This window comes from Arachis hypogaea, chromosome 4 (assembly GCF_003086295.3).
Source record: "Arachis hypogaea cultivar Tifrunner chromosome 4, arahy.Tifrunner.gnm2.J5K5, whole genome shotgun sequence".
NCBI classification, from domain to species: domain Eukaryota; kingdom Viridiplantae; phylum Streptophyta; class Magnoliopsida; order Fabales; family Fabaceae; genus Arachis; species Arachis hypogaea.
In genome coordinates, this window is record NC_092039.1 from 126,370,042 (window position 1) to 126,393,800 (window position 23,759).

A 23,759-nucleotide genomic window follows, 5' to 3' on the forward strand; every position below is an offset into this window, starting at 1 on the left:
GGCAAAAAGGAGTGATGGAGGGGTCAAAAGCTGTGAGATTCATGACCTTCTCCTTGATATTTGCATATCAGAGAGTAAAGCTGACAAAAATTTAGAGTTTGAATTAAGCAAATTCTAAAATATTGCGACTTGCTCTAGTCTGATCTATCTGTTTTAATTTTTAAATTGGACATTTCTTTTGCATATTAGTTTAAGGAATTTAGATCCTCAAATTTTGAATTTTCACTTTAGAGGATAAAATGTGATCTCTCACCCTTGGATAGTTTATCTCTCATATTTTCTTTTGATCTCACCTATGAAATAAATGGTAAAAAAATCACACTTTATCCTCTAAAATGAAACATCATATGAATTAAGGAATCTCATTGCTCGATAAAACAGAGATAAACAGAAATTTTACAAGAGATTCATTTGACAAATTCACTAGACTCCACACCTAGCATCTCAAGTTTGCAGGAGAAACGTATTATCCCCAAAAGAATCTACAATTAAAACTTCTAGGATTGGATTCATAAGGTTTTGACATGATAAAAGAAAAGTACATTATGCAATCTTCAAAATAAAGCATCTAAAGTTTTACATAACCAACTAAGAAATAAAACATCTAAAGTTTTGCATAACCAACTAAACTTCATTTGCACTTTTCAAATGTTCTTCTTCCCCATGTGTCAAGCTATTCACTTGTATGTTGGCTCCTAATTCTCTTTCTTTCTTTGATGCTAACCTTTAGCAACATCAGGTTGTTCAAAAATATTTATGGTGAACTTGATGGCCTGCAACAAAAAAAGCTCAGGTAAAAGACAAAGTTTTAGACATGAAAATAATCTAAACTTCAAAACTGCACCACAAGCCCGGACTACAGGAAGGAAGACAGCGATCAATGATTTCTAAGCATTGATAAATTCAAATTTCAGCATCCAGAAACAAAAGTCACATTTGATTGGAACTTGATGCAAAATGCAATGAAAACTAACGGGAATAGCTTGGTACAAAGCATAGGAGAATGGTTACATACCGATTTCCTTCTTCATCTTCTTCTTGTTATCATTATCCTTAATGTCACTAGGGAGTGGCAAGAGACTCTCTGTATACACAGTAGCGGTTTCGCAGAAGGGAAAGGGACGTTGATAACACAGATTTAGATTTTTAAAATGCTTGAGCAGGTCTCCTCTGACATTATATATGAAGTACTCTTTTTCACCACACGAAGTATAACCTCTTCCAATAATATCCCTATTACTAGATAAGCACAGAGGCCGGAAGTCCTAGCAAGGAATCTGATAGAGAGTCCAAGATGAGTGCACTTTATATTCTTTCATCACCCATACGTCAGTATTTAGGCAATCATCACTGGGAGTAGACAAGGCTAGGCAGCCTCCAAGTAGGGCAAGACTTGGATAGGAACATAACAGTTGTTTCGGCGCAGATATAGTTGAAAAAGTCATTTCCTTGAGATCAAATATAACAATAGCATCGCTGGAATCATTAAAATGGTAAGGCACCCAATGAAAAGCGCCATTAAAGAACAACCCACAAAAATGATAGTAATCAAAACCCACAAGTTTGGGGACTGCAGCATCAAGATTAATCCATGAATTGGTTCTCAAGGAAAAGCAATCCAAACGAGATTGTCCTTCACAATCTCTCCAAGCTACAAGAAGTAAGTAATCATCCTGTGATGAATCATAACCAAATCCATGCAGATGCACGCCATAGGGAATCCTATAGCCATGGCGCTTACTATGATGAACAATATGAGAGTAGGATATTCTTTTGCTGGATCCAGTGAGTGGGTTCCATACCACAAGAAAATATGGGTCTCGATGGAAGAGAATAAAGCCTCTGCAGGATCCCACGACCAAAAACTTAGAAGGTGGTTTCTTCTTGAAAGGCGGACACACCTCTTTTTGTAATGCATCATTGCCGTCTAAGTAAATCAAGTCAGCTATAGTCTCGTTTTTCATGATGAAGTATGCGTTGGTGGCGGCTGGAGAGTGGTGAAAATGCAATTCTGCAAAGTCAGGATCAGAAATGAGAGAGCACCAGAGCTTGGAAACGCACCTAAGGCGAGCGAGATGTCTGATCGGCACCCGCAGTAGGATTCTGTGAATCAGCTCAAGAGGGAGGATCTCGAGAATGCTCTTGCTCCTTTGATTATTCTTCTTATCCATGCTCGCTTCCTCTTTTACTTTGTTCCCTGTTTGCTTCAGCTTCTTCTTCTTATCCATGCTTGGATTGCTGAGCTTTTCGCAATTCATATACCAATTCACTCAACTCCGGTTTCCGGGACTTGAAATTGCCTTGAAAACCTAAAACTAAAAGGGGAAGGGTTAATTTTGGATTGGCTTCTGAATTAAAAAATGTTACGTATTCTTTAAAAATTAGATTTTAGCTAATCCACATTACATTTATTTTTTAAAATCCCCAATTATACATAATTGTGCAAGCAGAATTACTTTAGACAAAGAAGGATTGTGACGACCCAGGACGAAAGAGGCGTGCGGGGGAGCTGCGGGTCGCCAATGGGTCGCCAATGGAGCTGCGCGTCGCGGATGGAGAAGATCTTCGCAGGGGGAGGGGGAGCTCGTTGCGGAGGGACGTGCACAGTGCGGGAGAAGACGATAGCGGCGAAGAGGGAAGGCGCTGCAGTTCTGGATTTTTAGTTTTTACGAAGGAAAGATTTTTTTTAATTACCACAAAAGAGGTAATTAATTGAAATATGTGTATAAAAGAATATTTAGGGTTTTATTTATGATGTATTAGTATTAAGAAGATTTAAAATTTAAAATTTTAATTTGTTTATTCTGTTTTTTTAGATTTGTTTTTACTTTTTAAATTAAAAAAAGACAATAAATATATTTAAATGTGGTTGTTTTAGTTTTCTAAATTAATATTAAAAAGAGTTAAATAAATAATAATATATAATTGAACTGTTTTGAATTTTATAAAAATAAAACATATAAATCTTATTTTTTAAGAATTTATTTTAAAAAGTGTATAAAATAATAAAGTTAGATTTATTTAGTATTTCTATTTAGTTCATTAACAAATTTCTCTAAATTAAACTTTTTTATTCAATATATTTTTCACTTTCACATTCTAATTATTTATTCAATATTTTCTACTTTTATCTTTTACAAAATTTTGTGTAATTAACATCAAAATATTTATACTATAATAAATTAATCAAATAAAAAAATTCGAATAAACAACTTTTTTTAATCAGTTCCTAAACAACAATAGTTTTATTTTCTCTCTCTTTTTTTTGTTTTTTTAAAAGTCTTTTATTTTGGTATACTTTGCATGCAAAAAAATTACCTTAAGAAACTATGTTACCTACTTCATTTTAAACTTTTGTGATTTGACATACAAAGTGATTAAGCATTAATTTATTTTTGTCTGGTCTGCCATAATTTGCTAGAGAATTACTTAAAACCAACCGTGTTAACAGCATGATAAAAAAAATGTATATTTTGTGTATGTAATTAATTGATAAAATAAAACATCTTTAAGTGTTTGTTTTGGTGCTATTAAATTGATAAAAAAATGATTTTTTTAATAAAAAAAGATCTTTTTTATTTTTTAGTGTGTTTGGTAAATTTCTAATAATAAAAGTAAAAGTATTAGAAAAATAAAAAATTATCTTTTTTGAGAATAAACAAAAAAATCTTTTTACATAAGATATCCAAATATAAAATCACTTTTACTTTTATAAAAAATTTTTTAAAAAATATCATTTAAAAATAGATATTTTTTTAGAATGACGTCCAAACAAACCTTAAGTTTTATATAACTAATTTTATTTGTACATTCATTATCTCATCTTTAATCATTAAACAGCTAAATAAAAAAAATATAAAAGCAAGTAAATTAAGTAGTCTTTTCTATTATGATATTTAGATAGAAGCCTCCTGAAAAAACATGGGAAACAATAAGAGACACAAGATTAGTATTAGAGCATCTCCAACGGGCAAATAAATGCCCTTTTACTGTGATGTCAGAGAGAAAAGAGAGATTGGGCGTTGGAGAGGAACTCATTTGAGTTTCTTTGCTAAATTCAAAGCAAAGGAGCTCCTCTGAATGGGGACTCCCATTAACCAATATAAATTTGCCAAATGACAAATAAAATAAAAAATAAAAAATTATATAAAATAATAATTAATTGAATAATTATATTAAATATTGATATTTTTATTTAATTAATAATTTATATTAATTAATTAACTAATAATTAAGTAAGTAATTAAATTATAATTAATTTATTAATAATTATAATAATTAAATAATTAAAATTTTATTTAATTAATAATTTATATTAATGATTTATATCATAATTAATATTAAATATTGTTTATATTTATATTGTTATATTAATTTAGCCGTTGCAAAAATAGACGTTGTAGAAATAGCTGTTAGAAACTAGCCGTTACTATGTTACCGTTATTATTAATAAATTAATATTTTTGTACTCTATATATACCACTTAGATACACTTCTATTCTCACACTCTCTACTACTCTTCTTCATCTTCTTCCAAGTTTACACAAAATCAAAATTCTGCTACTATTATTTTTTGTTCGAAAAATGGATCCAAACCAACTCAACTCTTTCTTCAATTACTTACAAAACTTTCCTCAAATTTCAAATACCCAACAATCTCAAACCTCAAACTCTCAAGTTCCAAATCAAAACTTCACACTACCAAATACATTTCAAAATCCAAATCCACAAAATCTTTCTAATTTCAATTTTCAAGCTCCTTATAATAATCAATTTCCTATAATCCAACCGCAAAATCAAAATTCACAAACACCCCATTTTTCATTTTCATCCATATTTAACCCCTCTATCGGAAATGTTACTCCAAATGACGTACAACGCCTACTACAAATGGCAGAGGGTCGTGGCTTCCCTGGCATGTTGGGTAGCATTGACTGCATGCATTGGCAATGGAAAAATTGTCCAAAGGCGTGGAAAGGTATGTACATGAGTGGTTATCGTGGGGTTGCAACCATAGTACTTGAGGTTGTAGCATCTTCAGACCTTTGGATATGGCATGCGTTCTTTGGAGTTTCTGGTTCAAATAACGATATCAACGTGTTAGATCGTTCTCCAGTGTTTGATGACATTCTAAATGATTGTGCTCCGGAGGTAAATTATACTATTAATGGTAATAATTATACAATGGGATACTACTTAGTAGATGGCATTTATCCTGAATGGGCCACATTTGTCAAATCAATCTCAAAGCCACAAGGGGAGAAACACAAGTTATTTGCACAATACCAAGAAGGGCAAAGAAAAGATGTGGAACGAGCATTCGGAGTGTTGCAAGCACGCTTTACAATTATACGTGGTCCAGCTCGTTTTTGGGAAAAGAAGAAGCTTGCCAACATAATGAGAGCTTGTATTATATTGCATAATATGATTGTTGAGGATGAAAGAGACACTTATGCAGGAAATTTTGCTCAAGGCTTAGAGTATGATGATGTTGAAAATGGCTTATCACAACCTCAGCTGAGAGAAGAAGATTTTGCACCATACCATCAATTTCTCCAAAGAAATGCCCAACTTCAAAATAGGCAGCAGCATAGACAATTGAAAGAGGACTTGATTGAACACATATGATAATTTCACAATGCTTGTCGTCAACTATAGAATTTAATTATATTTTCTTTTTGTATTAAGTAATTTTACAAATTATTGTAATCCCGAATTATATATTGTGTATTATTATTATATATAAATTTATTTAATATTAATATCTTTTAATAGTGAATTATTTTTAAATTTAAATATTTAAATTACATTATTAAAAAAATATAATTACATTAATTTTAAGTATTTTAATTAATTAATTAAGTGGGACTACAACAGGAACTAAAGTTAGTTCCTTCTAATGGAGAAGAGAGAGATGCTTTGAGTTCCTATTTACTGTTTATGACGCAAAAGCTGATGTAGAGTTACTTTTTATGACAGATGGGCCATAAACAGGAATTGGGATAAATTCCTTACTAAAGATGGTCTTCGTGTCCACAACATAGTTTACAATACAGAATTTATTACAATTCTAAAAGTTGTAAAAGCCTATATTAAGACAGTTAAATTTTTATAATTTATGTGCATATATTTGAACCCTAAATACACAATACTAAGTGTGTATTTGAACTCTCATTGCACACTCCTAACACATCAAAAAATCAATTAGAAAATTGAAATGAAAACCTCCATCATAAAGAAATTTATTACATTTAAAAATCAATATTGTAGAGAATATATAAAAATTGACAATTTCATTTAAATATTCTGTCATTATTGTAACGTCTTACTATTAGAATGTCACGCTTTTGGCTACCCCACTTAATGACGTCTTATTATAATGACGACTTCTGTATACATAATAATAAAATAGGAGTCTTTGACTTCCGTATACATAATAATCACGACTCCTATCCCTCTTACAAGAATTTAAAAGTAAAGTATCGTTTTTGTCTCTAACGTTTGGGGTAAATCATATTTGTGTCCCTAACGTTTAAATCGTCCTATTTGTATCCTTAACGTTTAAATTGTCCCTAATGACGGCAAGATAACATTGAATCACTTTTACAAACGTTAGGGATACAAATAGGACGATTTAAACGTTAGGGACACAAATAGGATTTATCCCAAACATTGGGACAAAAACAATACTTTACTCAGAATTTAATAATAAAGACGAGGAAAATCAATTACATATGAATAGAAACAGAAACAACACTTAACAAACACTCCGCAAACTTATTCGCCCGTCCTGAAATGATAAAGTTGTAGAGGGTGAGAACCTAACCACATGGTCTCACCACGGATTTTCAGAATTGTAATAAGAAGATATTTAGAAAGAAAACTGTTTTTAAGCACAGTGCTCATTGCTTGTCTTATGAAACTTTTGAAAACCAACTATTAACTTGCAAAAATCCAAAACCTTTTTAAAGAAATCAGTTAATTATCCAAAATCCAAAGCCTTTTTTTTCTTATAAGAAGATCTTAAAAGTTTCTTAGACTGTATGAATGACCAGCCTGTTCCAAGTATAGGTTCATTAAGTCTATGCTGAACCAGCTTGATTTTTCATACTTAACTAAACCTCAATCAGAAACCAATTACGCAATCAATCAACACTATCATCAATTCAGCACCAATCTCAATCTCAAAAGTACCACACCAGAACAAACACAGGTATAAATAGCAATTACAGCAAGTAGCTCAGATAGCAGTTAATAACAGCTAAACAGTTAGGCAAAACAAAACAAATTCAAACCCAAACAAAGCATGCAAATGCATATGATGCATATCTACCCTGTGACCGATGAGTCTCATCTGTCGGCTATACAACCAACCCGACATGTCCGGTAGCTAACCCGGACATCGTCCTGTTAAAAATGGGTGAGCGATACAAAACCACGATCCCCACCTGTTGAGCGGTACACCACCACGATCCCCACCATCTATGAGTGGTACACTAACATGATCCCCACAGACGTTTTCAATTGGAAAACAACAAACTCGTGGGCGGTAAACCACCGCGATCCCCACGCACATCAATCTTTACCTAGAGCAAGTGGACAATGCCACTGCTTTTTACCCTGTTACACATATCTCAATCAAATACAAATTCATTTTCAAATACATTCTCAATATCATTCAATTTATTCAACAATCAGACTTTAAAATCAACCCTCATTATCCTTCATTCCTTAATATCACATCTCCCATTACGTTCATTAATAATTCATACTCAAAACATAATTCATTCTTTTTTAAATAAAACAAACTTAAAACGTAATCCTTTTCTTAATAACTCAAAATCAAATCATATAATCCTTAAAATCCAAATCTTTCTAAATAACCACTTCAAACGAAACTTTCAATTTTTATAAAATTTGGATAGCATTTTCTCTAAAATTCAGACTTTGCCACCCTTCAAGGATCCCAACCAAATCATTTCTCAAACTCTTTTAAAATCATTTCCAAAATCAGACCAATTCCATTATCTCAAACCATTTTCTATTCTAAAAAAAATCATTTCTGATAAATCAACAAAACCAATTCTAAAGCCGATTCATTTTCAATATCAAATTAACTCCAAAACCAAGAAAACCACTTTTCATAATAATCAATCAAATCAAATTTTTAAATTCATTTTTATCAGCAACAACACACCACTCAAGCAATGAATAATTCAATCCAGTAAACAACTACATCTATAAGACTCACATAATCACAGAAATATATTTTTTACATCAATATCTATTTATAACAATTCTGTAATATAAAATAAATCTTAACAAAATCCCTACCTCAACTAATCAAAACCCAACAGCTATATAGCGTGTCAAAAATCCATTTTTCTCGGCCCACAATAGTGGCAGCCACAACCACCACAGCTCCATTCTACTTCTGCGACAACCGCAACAACTGTAATCGTTATATGCAACCTCGAAAACTCAACCCTATCGCAAAAACGCTGCAAATTTCTCAGTAACATATAACAGAAAAGCGACTAAACTACTTTTTGGAGCAAAACGACTTATTGTACCAAGAATGAACCAAGAATAGAGCAACCGCAACTCCAACAATCGACTCTAGCAGCGTTTTCCGGCGACAGAGGCATGGAGGCCATGACAGCAGTAGTAGCGGAGCTCCAACGGCTGCGGAACCACCCCGCGACCCCTTATCTCTCCACGCGCGTTCTGTTTCTTTCCCGGTGACGGAGTGCATGGCGACGGCGATGGTGGCTGGGCTTGACGGTGACACAGGATGACGGCTCCAGGGATGGCAACGACGACGATCCTTCCCACGACGGCTCTAGGCAGAACGACGCGTCTTCTTCCTCTCTCACTGGCTTGTGCGTCTCTCTCTCTCTCTCTCTCTCTCTCTCTCTCTCTCTCTCTCTCTCTCTCTCTCGCTCTCTCTCTCCAACGACGACGGCTCAGTAGCAGCTCCTCACGCACAACAATTTGGCGGCAGCTCCACGGGACGGCGGTGACGATTGGACAGCGGCAACAATATGGTCCCCCCTTCTCTTCTTCCTCATTCCCCTCTGCTCTCCCCGTTCTCTCTTCTCCCTTTCTTTCTTTCTTTCTTTCTTCCATCTGTTCCCCCTCCCCTATAACTGTGTATGTGTTGAGTTATGTGACAGTGTGAGTGGAAACAACTCCGCTACAGAGACAATGAGAAATCTTGACAATGTGAACAATGGACTCGTTATTTGGCCCAATAGGGGTAAAAAGTGAACACCACTTCACAAATTACCCTAAATCCAAAAACCCTCATTCAATTATTTTACAAAAACAACTATCCAAATCCTAATTACAAATAGTTTTCACCCCCAAATCCTTCTTTCTTCCCAAACGGCAGCCACCCCTGACGTTTGTCTTCGTCGTTGGCAGCCAACAGGTCAGACGGACGTCTCCTTCCCGTCTGTGTCATCCGCCGGCAACCCGCGTCGAGGCAGGCCTTGCTCGTTCCGGTTGCGCGTCCCTGGTGCCTGGCTCGCCGCTCTCTCCCGCGCTGGTGCGCAGCCTGTGGGTCACGTCCTGCCACCGTCGTCCTAGCTTCGCAGTCCGTCGCACTTGTGACAAATAACAACCATCTACGTAACTAATAATAATAACCATTCGGCTACGTATAGAGATGAACATCCGACTTTTACGAACAAAAAATAATTATCCAATTACTCACTAAAACAACCATCTGTCCTTGTATGTCGTGGATGAAGACACTGGGACGGTGAAACATGCCGGCTAGGGGGCTGCGTGAATGACGCAACATGCGCGAAGGGGGTGCTTGGACGTTCGCGGTGGGCAGGGCGGCGTCGGCTGGTGCTCTGGGTGGCGGCTGGTGCTCTGGACGGCGGCTGGTGTTCCTAGCGGCAACGGACCAGCGAGATGGGAAGAGAATGGGGGAGAGGAAGACTCCAAAACACTGACCTCACATGTGAGAAGAGGGAGATACGTAACTAGCCCTATTTGAAATCCTTATGTTTTTTGAATTCAAAATGGGAAATTATTAAAAATTAATTAAATTAATTATCATGTGATTTTAATTTTCTTTTTCACTCTATTATTCACATTGTTCACTAAACTCATTATCTCTCTATACTTTCTCGAGTGAAAATTGAGGGTTAAGGTTAGGGTTTAATTTGAAAAAAAAAAGTAAAAATTAGAGATTTTATGGCTAATGTAGGTATTTTTGTAAAATTGGAGAGTAGAGTAGTAAATTAAAACCTAATTTAATCAAACAATAATTATATATGAAAATACCGTTTATTCATCAACTTACAAATTATTTTTAAATAGGTATTCTAATTTAAAATATAAGATAATGTAATTAATTTTTTTTCATAAAAATAGAATTATTAAACTCCAAATCTTAATTATTTAAATCAATTCATATAAAATCTTCATTATTTTATAACCACTAAATTTTATAATTTAATTATAAAAAATTATTCAATAATTATAAAATTAGATAAAAATTTTAATTTATTTCAAAAATCAATTTATCACAACTTGGTTCAATCACCTCTAATAAAATAATTTTTGAAAATCGAACCTTGATCTATTAAAATATATCAAAACTAATTCTTAACCTAACTTCAAAAAATTTGGGCCTTAAAATTATCAAACAATAAGCATAAGCAAGGTTAAACAGATATGCATGAGGTGTGTTGATTTGGTTTGTGGAAACAAGAGAATTTTAAGAGAATTCAATATATCTGTAACACCTAGTTCAGGTAAGCACCTCTACCTCTACATCAATCCTTTGGTTACTGATTAGTTGCATGACATTAAGATAAATTTTGAGTCTTATTTCATTGTGATATACCTAACACATCAGCTAAAAATTATTTATTGTGTTACCAAAGCTAACATCTTAACTGAAAGTATACACAATGAAAAAATGTATATATATGTATAGCAAGCTCATCAAGAATAATTTTGTGGTTTCAAAGAAGCAGACTGGGCAAGTGCACATAGTGGATTTGCCACCAAAATAGTGTTGTCGTTTACAAGCCCAAGATGTTACGGATGTGAAGGATTGAAGAGAGATATTCTTTCTATATGCCTCTTATAAGCTGCATCCGGGTTCGAATCCCAGCTGAGACTGGTTGTTGTTGAAGAACCCATAATACCCATGTAGTGTGTTGTGTGGGTGTGTAAAGCATGGGTGTAATGCCTAGAATTGAGGGCTTTGTCCAATTCACTTAACCAAAAAAAAAAAAAAAAAGAGAGATATTCTTAGATGGGATATGCGAGGAGTAAACGGGGGAGAGCTGTTCTATTTTGGATGTTGTGAGGTTGGATCTTGGATATAATGGTGTTTGTTTGGTTTGATGTGTTATGTAATTTTTAAGACACTTATTCAGATGAAAATGTTAAAAATATCTTTCTATAAAGATACTTGTATTAAAAGTGTAATTTGTTTGTTTAACTATACTTTAAATAAAGGTAACACTTTTATAAAATATCAAAATCAAATCCTATCATTCATCGTTTGATGGTTAAAAAAAAAGTATATTAATTATAAAATTTTCATTGTAGTATTTACTATTTTTTATCACCTTAGTTCATATAAAAAGAATACTCTTTTTCCTCTGTTTGTTTCTTAGAGGTTTTTTAACGAGGTTCCTCTTATATGTGTGTTCTATTGGCGAGTGGCATAATAATGGTGAGTTGCATTTTGTTTTGAGATTTCGTTAATAGTTCCCTCTTTTAAGCTTGTATAGCTTCGTCAGAGTAAAGCTTTACTAAACTATCAAATTTAAAAAAGAAAAGAAAAGTGAAGGTAAAAATGCAATCTTTTCTCAACAAGCTAAGCGCACTCTAGGCTATAGCATTTACTCTACCATTTGCTGAGAATTGATTTTTAACAATCCACTTTTACTTGACTTGTTATCAAGATGATTATGTGCTTATATTCATGTACTTACATGCAGAAAATGGAACTTAATGAGCAAATTGATAAATCTCAAGGTGGAATTCACATGTTAAATCTCATAGTAGAGTGTGATAATTCTGTGTATACATTGCACGACCTATTACACTGTTTCTACCGACCACCAACGAATAGAAGAAAAGGCAATTAGCAATATAAGCTTTTTATAATTATTTTAACAGAGAAATTAGTATTGAAAGAAACAAATCTAATGATAGATCAATCATAGATAATGCAACAAAGGAAATATTGTACAATGATAAAACATAAAGAAGCAAATGTAAAACTTCAACTGCATACATAGGAGAAAAAAAATAAAGCATATAATCTACGAAATATTATTTTACTATTATATATAATTAAAAGACATATTGAATTTAACAAAAGGAAACTCAATTGCATTTTCAAATGTTCGAGTTTTCCCCAAACATAGTTGGAAGGAAATCATACTTTAAAGCAAAAGAAAAATAGAATAAGAGTTCTGAGAAGCTTCTTTCCAGCTCAACTTGAAAATCCCACGATAGCTCCTAATTCACTTCCCTTGTTTGACCTCTTTGTGATTCTGACAGCCTGCAGAAAAGATCAACCAGTAAAATTCACCGCAGAAAAGACCAACCAGTAAAATTCACAGCATAAAAGATAAAAAAAAGAAATAATCCTAATCCCAAAGAACATCAATGGGAGACGTGACAATGAGAAGCAAGACATGGGTTAATGGACTTCAAATTCACTATCAATGATGAAAACTCACATTTGGTTGCAACTTACTGCATAATCCATACAGCTTATTTGTTTTAAATGAATAATATGCAAGCAAAATTAACATACCCTTTTTTCTTTTCTTCTGCTTGATGTTGCTAGGGATTGCCATGAGACAGTCCACATGCACAACGGACCTTATGTGGTTGGAAGGCTCACCATAAAGATATTGAACATGTTTGAGCAGCTCTCCTCTGACATTATATATATAGAACCTTACTTCACCATATGAAGGATAACCTCTTCCAATAATATTCCCATTAGCAGATAAGCACAGAGGCTTAAAGAATTTAAGAGGAATCTCATAGACAGTCCAAGACGACTCCACTTTATATTCTTTCATCACCCATATCTCAGTTGTATCCTCTTCATACACATACAAGGCTAAGCACCCTCCTAGTAGGACGAGACGGGGTTTATATAGGTCTCTTTCTATTGGCACAGATATCTTGGAGAAACTTCTTTCTTTCAGATCAAAAAAAAGAATGTCAAAACAGTACTCATAAGTAGACCAATGAATAGCCCCGTTACAGAACAACCCCTTAGGTTTCCAATAATCCCAGTACAATGATTTGGGAAGTGCAGCATCAAGATTAATCCATGAGTTGCTTCTCAAACAACACAGATCAAAATGGTTTTCGCCGTCTTTATCCTTATATGCTACAACTACTATATAATCATCTTGTGACGCATCATAACCAAAGCCACATAGAAGCGCATCATGGAGAAAGCAGAAGACCTTAACAAGACGATCAAAAACACTACAGTTTGTTAGTGCATTAACAATATGAGAGTATGAGATTCTTTTGCTGGAATCAGTGAGTGGATTCCATAAGATAAGAAACTGTGGTTCGCGGTGTAAGAGTACGAACCCTCTGCAGGAACCAAGAAGATGGAAATCAGAAGGTGGCTTCTTCATGAAAGGGAGAGAGAGGGCTATTGCATCAACGCCATCATTATCATCTTGAAGCAATGCGTCGAGGTCAACTGAGTAAGCGTGAGAATTGTCTTGGAGGAAGAGGCATGTATGAGAGGGTGCCAGAGAGAGGTCAAGGTGTGATTTTGCGAAATTGGGATCGGAAATGAGAGTATTCCATAGTTTGGAAACGCACCTGACGCACGCAAGGTGTTTGACGGGAACTCTCAGTAAGATTGCTCGTATCAGCTCCAAAGGAAGGAGATCGTTGAAGCTCTTGAGCTTCTTCTTCTCCATGCTCGACTGCTTCATTGCTATTGGTCCAATGTTAGGGTTTTTGGCGAGGAAGAAGATTCATATGCCCATTCCATCAATCCGTTTAAAAAGAGGAGAATTTTCCCGTTATTTTTTTTTTTCTCTTCAGTTCCTAGAAATAATGCAACTTTGGAAATAGTTATTTTAGAAAAATGGGGAAGCAATTCAATTTGGAAATAGTTATTTGAATCAATGTTGATTTTGGTCAAAGATTTCAACCAATGAACAACAAATCTTAATCCAAGGATTAATGTGATTTCATAATAAACATTTTGCTGAATTCAAGTTTATCATCAAAGTTCATTAGTAACCAATTGAGTTAATCGAGTGAAAAGTTCATTTGTTTACTTAAACAAGTATCGGAATTTGATAGCCTGTCGAGTAGGAAGATATCGTGAGCAACAAAAAAAAAAAAGGAGTGCTAGGGGGTCAGTAATTTTTGTATTTTGTAACCATCAATTGGCCATGAAATTACATCAATTGGCCATCCAATGGTAAGAGATCACTCACTTTTCTTTTAATGGTTAAGTGCTGGCCGCAAAATACAAAAGTTACTGCCCCTAACTTTCTCAAATAAAAAAGCTCATTAGTAGTTACAACATACAAGATAGTAATTTTAATTCCTATTGTATGCGAACTCGAATAAATCATAAATTTAACCAAATTTTAACGTTAGTTTGACAGAATGCATTAAAAAAAATTAATTTCTCATTGTGAAGTGAAAGTAGGTATTAGGTAACCAAGCAAGCTCTGAACTAGTTGCAAAACATGAGTCAATGTTACAATTTTTTTTCATCTTCTTATCAGATTCATCAATTGTCAAACTAGAAAAAAAAATGTGGATAATATTGCAGCCTCCCCTGTTTCATGACCCATATCTTTAGTTTCGGCATTATCACTGCTAAACTTCACTTGTCCAAGCACAAATATCTCCGAGAGGCTCCTTTTCTTCAAATCAAATTAAAGTAGTTGCACCATTCCACTTAACAATGGAGGTAAACTGGTAATTCAACTCATTTGACTAACATTTTGCATGGATAATAAGCAAAAGTAATTGTAATGCAAGCTCAGATTGGTTCATAACTATAACATGTTAAGTTATTATACGCTACCATAGATAGATGGAACCTTAAATACTAGGTCATGAATCCAAGATTGCTTAATCTTAACGCATAAAATCAGTTAGAAAATGACATATTCACAAACTATTGTCTGAATTAAGCCATCACATTTACAAATCAAATATAAGATAATCCAAGATTGATTGATATCATCAAATTGGACTATAGTAACTAGTAGAGTTCATCACAATGCTAAATCTCAACGCAAAAAACGGAAGGTTCTTCATTCTTCTTCATGCTCACCTTCCCAACCCAGCATTTCAATCGCAATTGAAATCACGCGTCCCTTTTGAATCTCTTTCCTGGTTTGAAGCTTAGTTATGGCAGCTTGCCTCAACGATTAAAACCATGTTTTCTATACTTTGGGATGTATCCGAAGACTTTGCTTTGCAATTCCAGTGAAACAATTGATAAAATTATGGGTTGCTGAAGGGTTAATACAGGAATATTAAATGCACCAGAAGTAGAAGATATTGCTAAAGAGTACTTGAATGAGTTGGTCATGGTGGCAAAAAGGAGTGATGGAGGGGTCAAAAGCTGTCGGATTCATGACCTTCTCCTTGATATTTGCATATCAGAGAGTAAAGCTGATAAAGATTTAGAGTTTGAATTAAGCAAATTCTGAAATATTGCTAGTTTGATCTACCTGTTTTAATTTTTAAATTGGACATTTCTTTTACATATTAGTTTAAGTAGCAGGTTGATGTAAGGATATAAAATAAAATCCCTTAGTAACGGACTAAATAGCAATCTGATCGAGAACATTTTTGTGGTTTAGAAGGAAGAACAACAACAATAAAAAATTAGATAGCAAGCTAATCAAGAACGGTTTTGTGGTTTTAAGGAAGCAGACAAGCCAAGAAGTGTACATTAAGTACATATTATTGGACTTACCACCAAAATAATATTTTGACTAACAAGCCCAAGATGTTACAGTTGTGAAGGATTGAAGGTAGATATGTTTTGGTGGGACATGTGAGGGCTAACCGGAGAGTTGTTTTATTTTGGGTGTTGTGAGGTTAGGTCTTGGATACATTGGTGTTTCTTTGATTTTATTTATGTACTTACATGCATAAAATGGAACTTAATGAGCCAATACAGCTCACTCTTGGCAAATAAAAAATCATTTAGAAAACTGAATTGACAAATCGATAAATTCACAATTTTCAAGTTGGAATTCACATGTTATATATCTCACAACAAAGCAAAATAGAATAAGAATTTTGAGGAGCTTCTTTCCAACTCAACTTGCCAATCCCACACTCTATTTACAACACAATCAAGTGTCCAAGTTGTTCCTGTATTTACTCCTAATTCCCTTCCCTTGTTTGACCACTTTGTGCTTCTCCTCAAAAGCTATTCACCATGTATTTTACTCCCAATAGTTTAAAACTAAATTATATACAAGATTAATAAAATAAGCATATATTGCTCGATAAAACAGAGATAAGCAGAAATTTTCCAAGAGATTCATTTGACAAATTCACTAGACTCCACACCTAGGATCTCAAGTTTGCAGGAGAAACATATTATCCCCAAACGAATCTACAATTAAAACTTCTAGGATTGGATTCATAAGGTTTTGACATGATAAAAGAAAAGTACATTATGCAATCTGCAAAATAAAGCATCTAAAGTTTTACATAACCAACTAAGAAATAAAACATCTAAAGTTTTGCATAACCAACTAAACTTCATTTGCACTTTTCAAATCTTATTTTTCCCCATGTGTCAAGCTCTTCACTTGTATGTTGGCTCCTAATTCTCTTTCTTTGTTTGATGCTAACCTTTAGCAACATCAGGTTGTTCAAAATATTCATGGTCAACTTGATGGCCTGCAAAAAAAAAAGCTCAGGTAAAAGACAGTTTTTTTTTTCGATTATTCAGTTAAAAGACAGTTTTAGACATGAAAATGATCTAAACTTCAAAACTGCACCACAAGCCCAGACTACAGGAAGCAAGACCGTGATCAATGATTCCTAAGCATTGATAAATTCAAATTTCAGCATCCAGAAACAAAAGTCACATCTGATTGGAACTTGCGCAAAATGCAATGAAAACTACCAGGAATAGCTTCGTGCAAAGCATAGGAGAATGGTTACATACCGATTTCCTTCATCTTCTTCTTGTTATCCTTATCCTTAATGTCACTCGGGAGTGGCAAGAGACTTTCTGTATACACATTATTGCGTTCACGGCAGGGAAGCTGACAACACAGACTATTAAAATGCTTAAGCAGGTCTCCTCGGACATTATATATGAAGTACCCTGTTTTACCACACGAAGTATAACCTCTTCCAATAATATCCCTATTACTAGATAAGCACAGAGGCCGGAAGTCCTTGCAAGGAATCTGATAGAGAGTCCAAGATGAGTGCACTTTATATTCTTTCATCACCCATATGTCAGTGTTACGGCAATCATCATTGCGAGAATACAAGGCTAGGCAGCCTCCGAGTTGGGCAAGACTTGGAGAGGAGCATGACAGTTGTTCCGGCGCAGAAATAGTTGAAAAAGTCATTTCCATGAGATCAAAGATGATAATAGCATCCCTATAATCTTTAAGATCCCAAGGCACCCAATGAACAGCGCCATTAAAGAATAACCCACCAGAATGCCAGTAACGAAAACCCAAGAGTTGAATACCCAGGTGTTTGGGGACAGCAGCATCAAGATTAACCCATGAATTGGTTCTCAAGGAAAAGCAATCCAAATGATATTGTCCTTCGCAATCGCACCAAGCTACAAGAAGTAAGTAATCATCCTGTGATGCATCATAACCAAATCCATGCAGATACACATCGTAGCCAATCCTAGGGCCAGGGGGCTTACTACGATGAACAATATGAGAGTAGGATATTCTTTTGCTGGATCCAGTGAGTGGGTTCCATACCACAAGAAAATGTGGGCGTCGATGGAAGAGAATAAAGCCTCTGCAGAATCCCAAGACCACAAAATTAGAAGGTGCTTTCTTCTGGAAAGGGGGACAAACTACTTTTTCTGATGCATCATTGTCGTCTAAATAAACTAAATAAGCCATAGTCTCGTTTTTCATGAAGAAGCATGCGTTGGTGGCAGCAGGAGAGTGGTGAAAATGCAATTCCGCAAAGTCAGGATTTGAAATGAGAGAGCACCAGAGCTTGGAAACGCACCTGAGGCGAGCGAGATATCTGATCGCACCCGCAGAAGGATTATATGAATCAGGTCAAGAGGGAGGATGTCGTGAATGCTCTTGCTCTTGTCATTCTGATTCTTCTTCTCCATACTGGATTGCTCTTTTGCTTTGTTCACTTTGTGCTTCAGCTTCTTCTTCTTATGCATGCTTGGATTGCTGAGCTTTTCGCAATTCATATACCAATTCACTCAATTCCAGTTCCCAGGAATTGAAATTGATTTGAAAACCTAAAACTAAAAGGGGAAGGGTTAGTTTTGGATTGTCTACTGAAAAAAAAAGGTTATCTTCTAAATAGGTCCATAAAAAATATGGTATTGGATATTTTTGTTCCAACAAAATTTTATTAGGTAGGTTTCTGAATTCAAAAATGCTACTTATTCTTTAAAAATTTGAGTTTAGCACATCCACATTATATTTATTTTACAAAATACTCAATCATACATAGTTGTGCAATCAGAATTACCTTAGACGAAGAAGGATCGCGACGGTGGAGGAGACTTAGGATAAAAGAGGCGTGCGGGGGATCTCCAGGTCGGCAATGGAGCTGCGCGTCGCGCATGGAGAAGTTCTTCGCAAGGGGAGGGGGAGCTCGTCACGAGGGGAGGTGCGTGGTGCGGGAGAAGACGAACGCAGCGAGGAGGGGAGGCATTGCAGTTCTGGGTTTTTAGAAAGTTTTCTTTAGTTACGACATAGGAGGGGTGATTAGTTAAAATTTGTGTTTAAAAGAATATTTAAGGTTTTATTTATAATGTGGTAGTGTTTAAAAAATTTAAATTTTAAATTTTAAATTTTAATTTGACTATTTTGTTTTTTTATATTTGTTTTTAAATTAAAAAATAATAAATGTATTTGGATGCGTTTGGTTTAATTTTTTTAAATTAATGTTAAAAAATTGAATAAATAACAATATTTAAAGAATATCTAGTCGTTATGAATTTTACAAAAATAAAACATATAAATTATTTTGAAAAATGTATAAAATAGTAAAATTAGATTTATTTAGTATTCCTATTTAGTTCAGTAACAAATCACTTTAAATTAAGCTTTTTTATTCAATTTATTTTTTACTCTCACATTCTAATTATTTATTTAATATTCTCTATTTTTATCTTTCACAAAATACTATGCAATTAACATCAAAATATTTATACTATAATAAATTAATCAAATAAAAATATTGAATAAATTACCATTTGTACCTATAAAAGATATAGATGCTGACAAATGTTCCCATATAAGAATAAAACGACAATTATAACCACGGAAAATGGCTTCTGTATGCCAAGAGTACCCGGCGTTGGTTACACAATTGGTCCGTTCTTCTTCCGTGAGTACAATTGTCGTTTTATTCTATTCTTATATGTATACGTCTTTGTATCTTTCATAGACACAAATGATAATTTATTCAAAAATATTCGAATAAACAATTTTTTTAGTTTTATTTTCTCTCTCTTTTTTTGTTTTTTTTTTTTTTTAAAGTCTTTTGGTTTGGTATATTTTCTATGCAAAAAATTATCTTAACAAACTATGTTACATTTTTCATTTTAAATTTTTGGTGATGGTGGTAGAAAGAAGGAGTGAGGGAGGGGTCAAAATCTGCTGGATTCATGACCTTCTCCTTGATCTTTGCATATCAGAGAGTAGAGCTGATAAAGAAATAGAGATCTGCACGAAGAAGAACATTAGTTCCTTGGGCAATGCTAAATCTTGTAGATTGTCCCTTCGAGGCAATTATATGGTTTCACTTAAGCAGTCCGATCACTTCAGAATCCATTCTTTAATCTGCATCTGGGACGACATCAACTTTGGATGGATACGTCTATCGAGTTTCCCTTTAGCTCGCATTGTGGACCTTGGATATGGTACTCTTCATTCATCAATGGCCCGGGATTTGGAGATGTTTATCTATTTAAGATACTTGAGACTAAGGAAGAGTTACTACCAATCAGACGGGGTTGTTCCAATCTGCGCCCTTCCAAATCTAGAAACTCTAATTATTGAAAATATTGCTCTATATGGTCATAAAGATGACTATAGGAATACTTATACTCTCCCACATGAAATATGGAGGCTCAAGAAACTGAGACATCTTGAAGGGAGGCTATGCATGACGAGTAACACGATTCCAACGGACACCCCCGGAGAAGACTGTTTGCCGAATCTCCAAACCCTCCAAGTTGTCACTCTTGAAGAAGGATTGACAGTATCCTCCATTGTTAATGAGAGATTCCCCAAGCTTAGAAAATTGGGTTTGCGGTGGAATATCAAAAGTAAATATACAGAGCATCAATTATTACAAGGCTTGCATCACTGGGAAAATCTAGAAAAACTAAAACTGGTGGACTTGGAGGAATTACCATTAAAATCTGTCTATCTATCTATTAACATCTAAATAATTTATGCAGAAGCTTAACTAAACGAAGCTATCAAGTCCCACCATCAAGCCCAGAAACTCCCACATCCAACTGAAGTTGAAGTAAATAGGTAGAAGCTTTTCAATCTTCTCACATTTTTATTCATTATTTTCTCTCGATGTCTCTGAATTTATATTACTCAGTAGATATATCCATGAACTAGGCAGAGCTATCAAGTCTAATCACAAGCATATGCCAGGTTTTAACTTCATATTTCAAACATATATGTGGAGAATGGTCCTGCAACACTATTACATTGTTTGCACCAACCATCAATGCATTGAAGAAAAGGCAATTAGCTATGATGTAAGCTTTTTGGAATCATTTAAACAGAGGAATCAGTATTGAAAGAACCGAATCTAATGTTCGATCAGTCAAAGATAACGCAACAAAGTAAATATTGCACGGTGATAAAACATAAAGAAGCAAATGTAAAACTTCAACTGCATATATAGGGCTATTATATATAATTCAAATTCAAAAGACATTGAATTTAACAAGAGCAAACTCAATTGCATTTTCAAATTTTTTAGTTTTCCCCAATCATGGTTGGAAGGGAAATCATACTTTAAAGTTTAAAGCAAAAGCAGAATAGAACAAGAGTCTTGAGAAGCTTTTTTCCAGCTCAACTTCCTAATCCTACACTTCATTTACAACAGAATCAAGTGTCCAAGTTGTTCCCATGTTAGCTCCTAATTCCCTCCCTTGTTTGACCTCTTTGTGATTCTGACGAAGTGCGTAAAAGACCAACCAGTAAAAGTCACCGCATCAGACATGAAAAAAGAAAAAATCTTAATCTTAAAGAACCTCAATGGGAGACGTGACAATAAGAAGCTAGACACGGTTTAATGGACTTCAAGGTCACCATCAGTGGTCAAAACTCACGTTTAGTTGCAACTTAATAATCCATCAAGCTCATTTTGTTTCAATCAATCATAACACAAGCACAAATAACAGCAACAAAATGGCTCAAAGCACATATTACATACCCTTTTTTCTCTTCTTCTTCTTGATGTTGCTAGGGACTGCCATGAGACAGTCCACATGCACAACGGACCTTATGTGATTGGAAGGCTCACCATAAAGATATTGAACATGTTTGAGCAGCTCTCCTCTGACATTATATATATAGAACCCTCCTTCACCCTCCCAAGGATAACATCTTCCAATAATATCCCCATTAGCAGATAAGCACAGAGGCTTAAAGGATCCAAGAGGAATCTCATAGACGGTCCACGACGACTGCACTTTATATTCTTTCATCACCCATATCTCAGTTATATTCTCTTTCACTCCATACAAATAGAAGGCTAGGCATCCTCCTAGCAGGACGAGACGGGGTTTAAATAGGTGCTGCCCGGGTATCGTGGAGAAACTTCTTTCCTTCAGATCAAAGATAAGAATGTCAACACAGTACTCATGAGTAGACCAATGAATAGCCCCGTTACAGAACAACCCCTTAGGTTTCCAATCATCCCAGTACAATGATTTGGGAAGTGCAGCATCAAGACTAATCCATGAATTGCTTCTCAAATAACACAGATCAAAATGGAATTCATCGTCTTTACCCTTATATGCTACAACTACTACGTAATCATCTTGTGACGCATCATACCCAAAGCCATATAGAAGCGCATCATGGAGAAAGCAGAAGACCTTAACAAGACGATTATAAACTATATCCCTTGTTGCGGCATAAACCATATGAGAGTATGAGATTCTTTTGCTGGAATCAGTGAATGGATTCCATAAGATAAGAAACTGTGGTTCGCGGTGTAAGAGTACGAACCCTCTGCAGGAACCAAGAAGATGGAAATCAGAAGATGGCTTCTTCATGAAAGGGAGAGAGAGGGCTATTGCATCAACGCCATCATTATCATCTTGAAGCAGTGCATCAAGGTCAACTGAGTAAGCGTGAGAATTGTCTTGGAGGAAGAGGCATGTATGAGAGGGTGAGAGAGAGAGGTCAAGATGGGATTTTGCAAAATTGGGATCGGAAATGAGAGTATTCCATAGCTTGGAAACGCACCTGACGCACGCAAGGTGTTTGATGGGAACCCTCAGTAAGATTGCTCGTATCAGCTCCGGAGGAAGGAGATCGTTGAAGCTCTTGAGCTTCTTCTTCTCCATGCTCGACTGCTTCATTGCTATTGGTCCAATGTTAGGGTTTTTGGCGAGGAAGAAGATTCATATGCCCATTCCATCAATCCGTTTAAAAAGACGAGCATTTTCCCGCGTTTTTTTCCCCCTCTTTTCGGTTCCTAGAAATAAAACAACTTTGGAAACAATTATTTTAGAAAAATGGGGAAGCAATTCAATTTTAAAGCAACTATAATTTTTTTTCTTTTTTGAGTTATTGTTGATTTTGGTCAAAGGTTTCAACCAATGAACAACAAATCTTAATACAAGGATTAATGTGATTTCATAATAAGCATTTGCTAAATTCAAGTTTACCATCAAAACTTAATAGTAATCACCTTGGGTTGGTTGAGTGATCAACTCACTCGTTCACTTAAGCAAGCACTAGTGGTTCGAATCCTGCTTTGTGCATACAGGAACCCATTGACCAGTAGCAGACCCTTAAATAGAGCTCCAATTCGCGACGTATTAGTCATTAGCCTGTCGTATTGAGGGATACCGTAAAAATGAAAACGATCAAAGCTCATTAGTAGTTACAACATACAAGATAGCAATTTTAATTCCTATTGTATGCAAACTCAAATAAATCATAAATTTAACCAAATTTTGATGTTAGTTTGACAGAGTGCATTAAAAAAATTAATTTCTCATTGTGAAGTGAAAGTAGGCAACCAAGCAAGCTCTGAACTAATTGCAAAACATGAAACAATGTTACATTTTCTTTTTCATCTTCTTATCAGATTAATTAATAAACAAACTAGAAAAAAATGTGGATAATGTTGCAGCCTCCTCTGTTTCATGACCCATATCTTTAGTTTGGGCATCATCATTATAAAAGAAGCTCATTTTCTTCAAATCAAATTAAAGTAGTCACTAAGAAGGGGCAACATATTTTCGACACATATAGCGTGCGTAGTGTACCTAAACAAACCAGTCATTTGAAAAA

At 34.8% G+C, this 23,759-nt stretch overlaps 5 protein-coding genes across 5 annotated transcripts; 1 reads left to right on the top strand and 4 right to left on the bottom strand.

The window, feature by feature from the left end:
- Positions 1-466: 466 nt before the first annotated feature.
- Positions 467-2,721, bottom strand: LOC112744758 (F-box protein CPR1-like). The gene is made up of 3 exons (XM_072233999.1): positions 2,457-2,721; positions 1,016-2,315; positions 467-773 (listed from the first exon to the last, which is right to left on the bottom strand). The coding sequence occupies exon 2, from the start codon at positions 2,256-2,258 to the stop codon at positions 1,266-1,268; it is 993 nt and encodes a 330-aa protein (XP_072090100.1). The 5' UTR covers positions 2,259-2,315; positions 2,457-2,721; the 3' UTR covers positions 467-773; positions 1,016-1,265.
- Positions 2,722-12,183: 9,462 nt separating this feature from the next.
- Positions 12,184-14,118, bottom strand: LOC112744759 (F-box/kelch-repeat protein At3g23880-like). Its single transcript, XM_072233998.1, has 2 exons — positions 12,803-14,118; positions 12,184-12,544 (listed from the first exon to the last, which is right to left on the bottom strand). Exons 1-2 carry the CDS (start codon positions 13,959-13,961, stop codon positions 12,507-12,509), a joined length of 1,197 nt encoding a protein of 398 aa, XP_072090099.1. The 5' UTR covers positions 13,962-14,118; the 3' UTR covers positions 12,184-12,506.
- A 2,376-nt stretch (positions 14,119-16,494) lies between these two features.
- LOC112744763 (F-box protein CPR1-like) lies at positions 16,495-18,951 on the bottom strand. Its single transcript, XM_072234000.1, has 3 exons — positions 18,724-18,951; positions 17,192-18,493; positions 16,495-16,920 (listed from the first exon to the last, which is right to left on the bottom strand). Exons 2-3 carry the CDS (start codon positions 18,138-18,140, stop codon positions 16,868-16,870), a joined length of 1,002 nt encoding a protein of 333 aa, XP_072090101.1. The 5' UTR covers positions 18,141-18,493; positions 18,724-18,951; the 3' UTR covers positions 16,495-16,867.
- An 867-nt stretch (positions 18,952-19,818) lies between these two features.
- LOC140184270 (probable disease resistance RPP8-like protein 2) lies at positions 19,819-20,652 on the top strand. Its single transcript, XM_072234608.1, has one exon. The coding sequence runs from the start codon at positions 19,819-19,821 to the stop codon at positions 20,650-20,652; it is 834 nt and encodes a 277-aa protein (XP_072090709.1).
- A 452-nt stretch (positions 20,653-21,104) lies between these two features.
- Positions 21,105-22,972, bottom strand: LOC112744762 (F-box/kelch-repeat protein At3g06240-like). The gene is made up of 2 exons (XM_072236236.1): positions 21,664-22,972; positions 21,105-21,400 (listed from the first exon to the last, which is right to left on the bottom strand). Exons 1-2 carry the CDS (start codon positions 22,817-22,819, stop codon positions 21,360-21,362), a joined length of 1,197 nt encoding a protein of 398 aa, XP_072092337.1. The 5' UTR covers positions 22,820-22,972; the 3' UTR covers positions 21,105-21,359.
- Between the last annotated feature and the right edge of the window lie 787 nt (positions 22,973-23,759).